The following is a 13,331-nucleotide window of genomic DNA, read 5'->3' on the forward strand; positions in this document are numbered from 1 at the left end:
CTATTTGATAAATAAATAGAAAAACAAGCTTTCTATTATCTAAAGTATAACTATTTAATAAATAAATAGAAAAACAAGCTTTCTATTATCTAAATTATAACTATTTCTCCAAACGCTTGGGCTGGTAAACTCTAACTTTTGAAGTTAAAAGTAATTGTAATCGTGAGCTATAGGGTACCTCTAGGCTACGTCATTATGTACTGCTAGTGTTTTAATGAAACTAATTTTTAATTGGTTGTTTTAAATAAAGTTATGATTTTGTATATCTCACTGTATAACTAAAGTCAAAAAGTCGTTTCAATCAGGAAGTCAGTTGAAAAGAAACATAACAAGCATAATGAGAAAATATCAAAAAAATATTTTACAACATAATTGCTGAGAAAAAATTTCATATCGTTGTTGGAGAATATGTGATGTAATTGACAATATTAATTTACAGCTATAACTAGTGGACACTTATGATAAACGTAATATGTATTTAAATAATGATAAGTGAATGCGCATAGTCTTAAGTCTGAGTTGATGTACTAGTTAGTGTTAGGTAATTTTATTCATTTGAGAAAGTAGATTTTTACTTCAGGGTTCTATAATACTGAAATGAGTAATAGAATAATGATTTTATTTTAAATAATTATTATTATCTAATCAATTATAAATAATAGAGTAAAAACAAAATTTACGACTTTTCGTTTACTGGCAGTCCTATAAACCTTAATTAGGCTTCTTGTGAGTTCGTTTGCGAACTGGCATCGTTAAAATCCTGAGTTCGATTCTCTGTGGTAGATAGACCGCACTTGTCCTATTCAGTAGCGTTGCAATAAATAAAACAATAAAAAAATGCCTTAATAAAATCACGTCATGATAACTATGAAAACTGCGTGGAATTTGCTGTCAGATATGTGTGTTTGTAATGATAGAAATTCTACATTGGTAAGCTTGTGAATAGCATGGGGATAGCTTTAAAAACTGTGTGATAGTAATCCTTTAAAGAGTTGTGATACCCTGGAAACAGTGTGATAAATACTTTAAACAGCACAGTTGTTACACTGAATATTGTGTGATGATAATATTTACACTGAACACTAAGTATTCGTTACTTCGTAAAAGCCCCTCATGGCCAGGTGGTTAGAGAGCTCGACTCGCAATCTGAGGGTCGCGGGTTCGAATCCCCGTCCCACCAAACATGCTCGCCCTTTCAGCCGTGGGGGCGTTATAATGTGACGGTCAATCCCACTATTCGTTGGTAAAAGAGTAGCCCAAAAGTTGGCGGTGGGTGGTGATGACTAGCTGCCTTCTCTCTAGTCTTACACTGCTAAATTAGGGATGACTAGCGTAGATAATCCTCGTGTAGCTTTGCGCGAAATTCAAAACAAACAAACATACTTCGCAAACTACAGGATATTTTACATCATAACGATTATTTCAGAAACTGTGTGTCCAGACTTATAGACTAGTACACGATAATCATGGAAACGTTAAAATAGTACATTTGAAAGCTGTATTTTGATATGCTTCTTTCGTTTGTATTGAAATAGAATTCAAAATGTGCATTTTACAGCAAACGTACGTAGTGGAGATTTAATTCCAACGTCCCAATATTGAAAGGCAGGCTAATATTTTAGCGCTTTCTTAATATAAACGTGCTGGTACTCATATTTAATAACAATGAGGCTGTGCTGGAGAAAAAACGAAAACGTTCATAATAAAAACAACTAACTAAATTTTTCATTTGGTAGGTATGTGATTTAAATATATTACTATCAAGCATAAGTAAGATTTGTATAAAGTTGTTTCCCAGTGGCACAGCGGTATGTCTGAGGACTTACATCGGTAGAAGCCGGGTTTCGATACCCGTGGTGGGCAGAGCACAGATATCCGATTTTGTAGCTTTGTGCTTAACTTCAAATAAACAAGTATAAAGTTAATATGCTTTTTATAACATTCCTTTAATGACAGGGAAAAAATAACCTACACAACTGTTACTATCTAAATATAATGATCCAAACCAGAGCAGATGAGTTTTATGTTAAGAAGTAGGATTTAATTTAAACAAAAGTAATTTAATGAAGCGACTTGGATTTTTCAGAACCAATAGCTGAGATACTTGGTGCTCACCCTCTATACGTGAAAACAGGAACTTCCATCAACTTGACATGCGTGATCAGTGACAGCCCTGAGCTACCTGTCTTCGTCTTCTGGTACCACAACGATCGAATGATCAATTACGACACAGAAAGGGGGATGATTTCCCTCCATAAATGGGGTGATGACGCTGCAATCAGTACACTTTACATAAGAGATGCTCAGCCGACTGACTCAGGAAATTACACTTGTAGCCCTTCGAATGCCGAGGCCACCGGAATTTCAGTGTTCTTTTTAAACGGTAAGAAAGTTCTAAAACAAACTTCCACACAATCCATTTAAACTTTACAAGCTTCTGTTTCTATATTTTATCACAATAATGACAAGTACTAAGTTTGCACAAACACTAAATAAAAAATGTTGAGAAAGATTATTCCATATCAGCGTACAATTAACAAACGTACGTGTTAGGAATGAAGAACAAAAGCTTTGGAGAATATTTGAGATTCCTACAACCGATTAACTTGAAAATTGTCAAAACTATGATATGAATTCGAATTTTGAAAATTTTGAAAGTTGAGAACCATATGTGTCAGAAAACTTACTATTTTGGTAGTATATATTAGTAAGTTAAAATATATTGGGGGGTGTTGGCGTTAAGTTAGACGATAATGAACAGCCTGCATTCCGCTTGTTTTAAAATAATGTACAAGTTAAACGTAAGTACAAACATTCCTTACATATATGGACATCATGGTTATATCATAAATACTATATAGTTCTGTTCTTCTTGTCAAAAGTCCACTTAGGCCAATTCAATTGTTTTATAATTCAGTTGACAAGCCGAACTATTTTTCTCTATTTTTTTATCTTAAACACTATTAGTGTATAATTCACTTATTCCTTTTCTTCTCTCTCTCTCTTTTATCACAACAGTATCGGTGTCTAATTCACTTACGATGCCTCGCGAGTTACCGTAGTTGTATCCTGAACTTCCGATACTCGTCTGCTTTTTCGTATTTAGGCCTACTTCCAAATAATCGTCTGCTTTTTGTTAAAGTCCACACAGGAAGGTTCAGTTGCCTTAGAACACTCTTTGACGAGACAAATTATTCTCCTAAAATATCAAAAAACTATTAATCTCACTTTAACATATCAACCGTTAGGCTATTCACTTCTACGACGGTTAACTTTACGTTTTATAACTTTTCTCTGACCGAAACTCTCTTTCACTCGGCTTTACTTTTGGCTGTCTGATCGGCGCTTTTTTTATATCTCTCACTGAGGCGTTCTAGAAATCTCAGTAGCCTCGACATCAATGACTTACAAACTTAACTTTCAGCAATCGTCTGCTTTTAACTTTGTTATTATAAAAAACAACAACTAAACAATCATGAAATATTAAATCACAAAATAAATTGATTAATACTACCTACACTAAACAGTCTTTTATACCTAACAATCTGATTTATTTGAGCTATGGCATGGATATTTAAGGATTTATTAGAATAAGTATATGCAATAAAATGTTCGAAATATTTCTTATTGCATACTTCCTCCGCGACAGGGGATCAAGATGATCTAGGTGCTCTTCACAATTGACAAAAACATGTGAATAGTCGTTCAAATCAATATGTACAAAACTGTTTCGCATAGTTAGTTGTTTTCAGTGACTTTCACAAGTAAATTATGTTTATATGCAGTGAATATGACAGAAAACCCTGTTTAGTTTTAACATCCCTCCTGAATGTATGAAACAAAAACATGCTCTTACACAAATTAACATCCCTACCTTTTCCTGTTAAATACATCAAACAAATATACGCACTTACACCAAGTTAATAATTACAGCATTGTGCTGTTGAATACATTTACCCAAATAGAATAGTTTTATAATTTCAATATTTATTAATTACTCCATAATCGTAAGGTGCCAACACATAAAAACACTAATTTTACACAAATTAATATGAATGAAATATTTCCTCAGGAGTTGAGCTTTATCATGTATGTGATTTAAGCTTACAGTATGCTTTAAAAATATCATGTCTTCAAAATCATGACCAGAAAGACTTTCACAACAAGCAGTCACAGAAAGATACACAGATTTTCAATAACTTCAGATAACTCTATAGATCGTAAGTAAACTTTACCAAATAATTCAATCAGTGATGTAATATGCCGTAACTTAACACAAAAGACAGCTAACAAGACTTATAAATATTACAATGCACTGATTCAACAGCTGTATGTTCCTGCTAAGAACGATATTTTCGGCCTTAAATGGTTAGAATATCAAAACATAATTAACAGAAAATATAGTACGATTTCAAGAGTAAATTAAACAGGAATTGATCTATAAGAAAGGTGACGATGATAGATATTTGATTTGTGTTGGTATTATACGAAGTTGTAAGCTAAGCTGTGCTCTTTGATATTAAGTATCTGACAGCATCCGTTTATAATAATATTGTTCCATGTTCTGACATTACTTCTTAACTGTCGATCGTTCTCAGGTTTACGTTGGACCATACATACTAAGACACATACTCTGCACTCTAAGAAGACGTTCGCTTCCAAGACCACAGTTAAAGAAAACATATCCTTGGGTGTTCAGTCATAGAGCGTTACTGCTACGTTGGAGAAGTGAATGGCTTGAACAAAAAAACATTATTGTTCATCGTGGTTCTTGAAAACGATGCTTTAGATATAACCATATTGCTTAAATGATTTCACATTCTTCTATAGGTGTGCTAACATTCTATTACCAATACTACTTACTTTGTCATTGGTAGTACTGATCTTTCTTTACTAATAGTACTCACTATGTCATATATAGTGCTAATATTCCATTGCCAATACTTCTCACTATGTCATAGGTAGTGCGAATCTTCCTTTGCCAATACGTTTACTATGTCATAGGTTGTGCTTATCTACCCTTCCCGATACTACTTACTATGTCATAGGTAGTACTGATCTTTCCTTGTAAATACTGTTTACTATGTCATAGGTTGTACTGATCTTTCCCTGCAAATACTGTTTACTATGTCATAGGTTGTACTGATCTTTCCTTGCAAATACTGTTTACTATGTCATAAATATTGCCGATCTTCCTTTGTCAGTACTACTTATTATGTCACAGTTTGTGTTGATCTTCCCTTGCTGATGCTATTTACTATGTCACAGGTACTGCTTATCTTCCCTTGCCAATATTATGTACTATGTCACAGGTGGTCGTCTTTCATATCGATGTGTTCTGGGTTTTGTACCTCTTTGCTATTTCGCAACACAACTATCACTTCTGGAAAGATGTATAAAACCAATCTCCTAGTCTTTGGAGGCATTGTGCTGTTGAATGGTCGGAAATTTGCCGTGGACAAATTTATGAATCGTGGAGCTACGGTTTCTCATTTGAAGCAAAACGTTACTGTCTATACAAATTGTTTTTATAAAATACTGTGAACCCTCTATACAGTGATATTGCCATAAAATATTCGTTAACAAAAAGTTATTGTTATATATATTTCATAGCTGATATCAACGTTTCTTAGCATTAGAACATTACACAAGAGCAGATACACAGTTGTGTTATTACTTTATATCCCTGAAACAACGTTACAGTGGTAAACACAGAATAAAATATACACACCTAAATACCCAAAATAAACAACGTGATATCCTGATATTTAATCGAGTATAAGTAGTAGCAACGCTAAGAATAGGTAGATTCTAATTAAAGGAATGATCAGAACTTTGGATTATTTCAGTCCAGATCTCGTGTTTAGCTATACGTACATTGTTGATGCTGCACATGCACGTACAGGATATTTGGAGCTGTTTTCTCTCATCTTGTGGAGATATGTTATCTTGTATGGCTCAGCGGAAGGAGAAAAACTAATGAAACGTGATGATATCTATTCCTGATTATCTTGTTTTCCGAAACATCCAGTTCATCTTGCCATCTTTCCTGTACAGTTGTCTTGTGGTAGGATTGTGTTATTTTTAGATAAACTCGGGAAAAGATAAGTATTTATTTTTTCCGTAAACAAACAACTGAAGGTACATGAACCATACATGTGAAGAAAAACATAACAAAAAAGAAAACACGAACTATTTGCTCCTGCATGGTTTCATTAGAAAACAAATATCTCTGCATCAGAAAGTTCACATTCTCTCAAGCGAATTACCTGCTTGCACACTTAACTGTGTAGGCATGATACTTTATAATTAAGGCGTACGTGAACAATAATTAAGAGCTTGTCGAACATCCGGTAAAATTGTCTCCACCTATAATTGGAATTTTCTAATGTTATGATGTTTTTCTCCCACGGACATTTACTATCATACAGGAAGTTAACCTTCCTGAACAATGTATCAAAATATATGCATTTTAGTTGAATGTTAATGAGGAGCTTCTAAGTGTTTGGATAAATTGAAATTTCATACATAATAAGGCCTACTATCATTTAATGTCTAATTGTTTGTAAAGGGACACACAGATAACTAAGATTGAAAATTATACTAAATATTAATTCGTAAAATAAAAGTAAACGAATGCCAGGCATTTTGGAAACTAACTAAAGTAAACCGCAGGTGTTTTATAACGAAATGGATTTATGATGGTTTGATCAACATTCGAGCTTTTATGAATCATACAAGTAGAATTCATGAATTTGTTGTCGCCCAGCATCTCATTCATTGTGAGGTTTACAACAGGTCAAAATTGCAGAGTGAAGTTTGGTCAGTCTGCAATCTCCAATATAAATGCCTATTAGTTGTCTATTCTTGGTAATTTACATGGTTTGTGAACTTGTGACCATCTGACAGGATTGAAAACATAAGCCCTAGTGCATCGTTTAAACTAATACTAATGAAACATTTTTTTTAAAGAATGGTTATTGTTTGAATTTATCTTGGCCATAACTTGTTTTACGAATACGGTTATAGTTGTTTTTTTATATTTGTATATTGATAATGGGCTTGGGATAACCCTCCTTCTACTCAACAAACTGATGATAAATGTTATAATAACAATAAAAAGACACTGATCTGAGATATTTCAATACCGTTGGATAACAGTATTATTTGATTTTATGTATAACTGTATTACGATATATTTTATTAATAGTTTTCAACAAAGGGTTCAATTTGTGTCGAAATTCAGTAAGCAACAGAAAGCTAATTATTTTATAATCACAAATTTAACGAATCACATATGTTATGACTTAATATTAAAACAACTAATACAACGATTAATACCGATTTGAATTGCCCATTTTATGCTTCTGAATAGCTTATACGAGATTACTTTACTACTTTATATGTATTTACCAGAGTTCAGTGACTAGTAACTACTTACAAATATCTTGTTGAAACCGTCTTTTATTCGAAATCTAGTTGATTTTGCACAGACAAGATTTGCTGTTGCAAGTTGTTAATCCACAAACGTAGTTACTTCTAACACAAACGCAGTTAGTTGTTTGAAGTTGCTCTTCCACAGGTCAGTTTACTTGTTGTGAGTTAGTATTATTTATACAAAGTTATTTGCTGTAATTTAGTTTTATACAGAATCATGATTAGATGTTGTAAGGTGACCTTGTACATACATGGTTAATTGTTGTAAGGTGATTCTGTACAGACGTGGTCAGTTGTTGTAAGGTGGCCCTGTACAGACGTGGTTAATTGTTGTAAGGTGACTCTGTACAGACGTGGTCAGTTGTTGTAAGGTGGCCCTGTACAGACGTGGTCAGTTGTTGTGAGGTGGCTCTGTACAGACGTGGTCAGTTGTTGTAAGGTGGCCCTATACAGACGTGGTCAGTTGTTGTGAGGTGGCCCTGTAGAGACGTGGTCAGTTGTTGTAAGGTGGTCTGTACAGACATGGTCAGTTGTTGTAAGGTGGCCCTGTATAGACATGGTTAATTATTGTACGATGGCGTTATGCAGTTGTGGTTACTAGTGTTGGTCTTTCACAAAACGTAGTGAGTTGCCTTTCTTCATACTATATTTAGCATCATAAGCGACTATAAACCTTGCTTAAATTCTACGTTTACATGGTTTCGATGTCAGACAATTGTGTAGCTTTGTGGTTAACAATAAATAAATGTTTGTATGTTAGATTTGAGACGAAACAGCCAATCGACCTTATTGTACACCCAAAATAACATATTCTAAGGTTAAGTTTTGGTGATTTAGAGAATGTACATTTAAACGGTATGACAGTATGTAAGGTAGCGGTTTTTAATATGTAAGGAAAGTATGACACAGTTAGCATCCTAGCTAGAATTTCTAAGTCCTCTTTTAAGAAGTTTGTCACTAGCTTTCGATCATTATGGAGGATGTTGTGAACTTTTTTGTTTCTGTGACAAGTTAATGCTGTCTACCCATGTTGTTAGAATTGTCCTATAGGCAGTTTAAAACACGATTTTAATCAGTTTATATTTTTATCGCAAAAAAAGGCTTAAGACATTCATGGTTGCATCTGAAACGTCTGAAATCCTATCGTTAAATCCTTCAGGGAACTGGTTTTAGAAAAGTTAATTTATTTTGTTGGTTGAATCTTTTTAAGTTAATTAGTTCTACAATCTTAGTGGATAAAATATTTCAGTAATAAAAAGAGAAAAAGGTCGTGGAGTCTTTTAAAACAGTTTGAAACAGTGTTCTTGACACTACTGAAGTTTGTTACATGACAATAGATTCCGGAGATTAAAATAAATAAAACAAAATCTTAACAATTTTAATAGATAGATAGAGATGTTAGATGTATATTAAAAGATCATATTTTTGTAAACAGGTAGTCTCCTTTGGCAGGTATAACATATTGGATTATTTACAGGTATCATAATTTTATGATGTATGCTTTTATTTGTAAAACAACAGAATAAAATTAAAACGCCGAAGTTCTATGAAAAGAAATATTTTTTTCCTAATCGTCAAACATTTTTACTTCTATCTAAGATGTTCCCCGGAGGGACAGCAGTAAGTTTTCGGATTTACAACGCTAAAATCAGGGGTTTGATTCCCTTCGGTGGACACAGCAGATGGCCCAATTTGGTTTTGCTATAAGAAAACATGCAAAACACATTTTATTCAAGATGAGATTTAGCTAAAAATATTTTTATTAATTTTGATTTATTCCTAGTTAATACTCAATCTGTGAGTCATTGAGACCGATTGAGTGGGCTACAGAGGGGTGTCATCTTTTCCGGTATCCAAGTTAAAACTAATAATGTACTCATATAAAGAGTTTGATCTGTTAATCTAAAAAAAATCACACTTTGCTGCCGAAAGAAGTAGTCTCTCAATTGTGCCTTGTTACTATGGAGTTCAAGGGGTTGGTCACACCGTGCTACTCTTGCATAAAATAGTAAAAGTGTTCACGTTCAGGCAGGTACACACATTTATAGCAGAAAGTAAGCTTCGTTGAGCCTTCCTCGGTCATCTCTATCAATAGAACTCACTTGCTCTGTTTGTGTATAAACATGTAGGTATTGGAGAATCTCCCTGGCTTAAAGACAGTTTACATCATGTGATGTATTCGAGTTTCAGTTATTAACTATTTGTTACTACCACATCTTTTCTTGCTCTGTTTGTGTATAAACAAGTAGGTATTAGAGAATCTCCCTGGCTTAAAGACAGTTTACATCATGTGCTGTAATAATTGAAACTCGAATAACTATTTGCTACTACCACATCTTTTCTTGCTCTGTTTGTGTATAAACATGTAGGTATTGGAGAATCATGTTAGTTGCAGATTTTCCGATTGGAACAATTGTAAAAAACAACAACTGCCAAACACATTTATGAACAAAAAAATATCATGTTTAGCACTGCAAGATTACATGTATATCTGTTCATTACGTGGGTTCATTAGAAACTACAGTGAAAAGTGTGAAGTTGATATCAGAGTTCACTCATTCACTCAGTTAGTAGAACTGTTACAATCATCCAATGTAAGCACTTCAGCAAAAAAAATATTCATCCTTTCATGACGCACATCACCGAAGACATGCTTCGTTTTGCCATCTACTTAACCCTTCCACGTATGGATTCTGATGTTGAAATAGATGGAAGACATATTGAACATTTCATGTGATCTGTATCAATACTATTGTGTTTTTAAGATGAAATAAAACTTGTTGAGTTTCAAGGTCACTTTAGAGGGCCACCTACGTTTTTTTTATAAGTGTTTTCCTTATATATATATTTTTACATCTGTAACAACCGGCAAGGTTGAAGTTTTTCCCATTACCTATACGCTTGTACCTAAACTTATTTTCTGCCAGTTTTGTATATACTAAAGAAAAAATATTTTAAAATTTTCTTTGATTTGTGATGCAACTATCGATTTGTGCCGTAATATGTGTAAAAAAGTGATAAACGAAGTAATATTTCCTCGCAAATCATTATGCATGCCAGAATGTTATATTTTTACCAAGAAGTTTTCTAAACAGTTCCTGCTATATATTGTAACGTACTGTTCTGATTGTGTTGTAATATATATATTACCAGAATATAATATATAAATATTCATGAGAAATATATAGACAAAAAAAATGGAGCCTTATCTTGTTCAAGAAATAACACACATATGAAATACCGAAAATTTACTAAAGACATAATGAAATATTTTTATATGTAAAATACATATATTATGGAATTATTCTCCCTTTACTGTATGAGAACGTGCACCAGTCACGCGTTAACAATTTATACTGTCGATGGTTGTCATACAACCGATCAGACAGTGCCACATCAGCTTAATGGTCCATAACGTCGATGGTTGTCATACAACCGATAAGACAGTGCCACATCAGCTTAATGGTCCATAACGTCGATGGTTGTCATACAACCGATCAGACAGTGCCACATCAGCTTAATGGTCCATAAAAAGACAATTACACTATCTTTCGCAGTAGTATGTGGTGAATGCCTTCATGGTTTCAAGGACAAAAATTCCACATGACAAACGTTTGTGAATCGAAGTTTTTGCTGATAAAGACTACACTATGCGACAGACAGTCGAAATTTCATATTGTAGCAGGAAGTAGTTTGGAAACTAACACTGTTGATAATGGAAGAGGTCAAGGTAGAAAGCCCAAACACTTCAAAAGGATGTTAAGTAATTCAGAAATCCAGTAGAGACCTTGCCAATGACGTAGTTGTAAGTACAGGTGTGAATTTTACCTCCAGAAGAGTGAGATATGTCTTAGTACAAAGAGGCCTCAATGGCTGAACAACTGATTAGGAGACATACAAAACCAAGAGGTTGAAGTGGCCATCATACTTCAAACAATGGGACGAGAAAAGTTGGACTCTTTACAAACCAACTTTAATTTAATTTGTTTGGCGACAAAGATCGAAGAGAACAGCAGCCTGATCAACAAACAACATCTATTTGAGTGAAGCATACTGAATGGGGTAATACAAGAGCGGGCTGCATTTCAGAACCTACACAAAACTGATGACCCCCTTACAGGTACAATAATATTCTTATTTATTACTTCAATCCCTCTAGGACAAGACTTGTTGGGTAATGATTCATACTGGTGAAACAATAACTGGAAGGAAAAAGTGGCCAATGGAAAACTTGAAACCATGGCTAGGCTTGTTGTTAATATTATTAAGGATGTATAGCCTTGCATTGAAACTGAGAAGACCAGCTGACTGTAATTTGTTTTGTATTTTCTGTAATAATTAATATATTGGAGTTTTGAATCTTTTTTTTTTCAGTTACGTATTTTGTAATTTGTATGTTTTACTAACATTGACTCAACCAAATATAATAAAACACGTGTACACATTGAAATAACTTAGTTCATAATGAAATAAAAATTTAACTGTGAAGTATTGTATAGATAGCCAATTACAGTAGTATGTTTAGCACCGTTTCTTACAAAACTGTTTAAGGAAATTTAATTACAACGTTTATATTGTCCATTACAAATGATTTTTTTATCGTTGTTTAGAGGAGACAAAATAAAAAAACACTTACACTTGGATTTTTGGCTCATCCTGTAATATATATAGAAATATTGTTTGTTAATATTTTTTTGTCTTCATGTTAGGGGAAAAACAGGCTGCCATTCAACGAGATGCCAATACTTCACAAGCGTCCTCTAGAAGTCAATGGGAGGTTTGGAAATTTATTCTTCTTTCTGTTTCTTGGAAGCTTCTCAGATGACAGCCTTGTCGTTATCTTTCCTTCTGAACTATTCATGATGGTGAAGAAAAAGAAACTAAAGCCGACATAAATATCAGCAGCAGTTTGAACTTCTGGGTGTACAGTAATATCTGACGGTATTTCTTTGCTATGTCTTTTAAAAGAATCACCACAAAAAACGGATACTTACTTACGTGATACTAGTTTCTTTATTTGTCCAGAAAAAACATTCAGTGTAAAAAGCTTAGAAACCACAATGACAAATAATTAGGGATATTTTTTAAGTTATTACCTTCGATACTGGTTCGTGAATGGATACAACGGAAGAGGAAGGACCACTCTAGCTTGTACGGTGGTTAGTTGGGAAGGATGCGTTTTGTCAGGCACCAACACACCTTCCAAACGTTTGAAATAAATATAACTTCCACTTTGCGTTCCTTAATAATTTATTCTGTGAATGGTTGTCTTTATTAACGCACAGCCATATTCTATTGAGATATAGCTCAAATTTTGTCGTTGTTCTCAAATTTAAACTCATTAGTGTTGGAAGTGTCACTGTTTTATGTTCCTTTTGAAGGATTTACCTTTTATTTCTTTTAGGCGCAAAATGTGAATGATTCAGTTTTAAAAAAAAAGAACGAGAAAAAAATTCGTTTTAATTTTTAGGGAAATTAATGAACGTGAAGAGTATCTGTGGCATATTACTATAAATTCGATCAAAAAATTGTTGTCCTAATGGTTGAGATATTCTCTAATAAAATCCCTAATCAAATTGATATGTTGGTGAAGCATCAATTCTTGGCTACAAAATACTTGGCGTTTCTGTGTTATATAAGGATATCAGAACACCTTGGTACAACTTATATTCCAAATCAAACGTAATATTACTGAGAATTATCAAAAGGACCAGTGGTTTCATACTGTTATACTTACAAACACCACCCTTGAAGTGGGTAGAAAATGTGCATTAATAGTATTGCTGCTAAACATTTTATATTTAACTTAAGACAGATGATCTGGCCAGCGTGGGTTTACAAGTTGGAACACACAGCGACACAGATGATCTGGCCAGCGTGGGTTTACAAGTTGG

General features: G+C 33.6%; 1 protein-coding gene across 1 annotated transcript in view; it reads left to right on the plus strand.

The window, feature by feature from the left end:
* Positions 1–12,996, plus strand: part of LOC106466492 (zwei Ig domain protein zig-8-like) — a 137,685-nt gene extending 124,689 nt beyond the window's left edge. The window contains exons 4-5 of the mRNA XM_022394511.1: positions 2,087–2,383; positions 12,147–12,996. Coding sequence (XP_022250219.1) covers positions 2,087–2,383; positions 12,147–12,262 — 413 coding nt within the window. The 3' untranslated portion in view covers positions 12,263–12,996. The remainder of the gene's footprint in view (positions 1–2,086; positions 2,384–12,146) is intronic.
* The last annotated feature ends 335 nt before the right edge of the window (positions 12,997–13,331 follow it).

The sequence above is a fragment of the Limulus polyphemus genome, unplaced genomic scaffold (assembly GCF_000517525.1).
Source record: "Limulus polyphemus unplaced genomic scaffold, Limulus_polyphemus-2.1.2 Scaffold2275, whole genome shotgun sequence".
In the NCBI taxonomy this organism is placed as follows: Eukaryota; Metazoa; Arthropoda; class Merostomata; order Xiphosura; family Limulidae; genus Limulus; species Limulus polyphemus.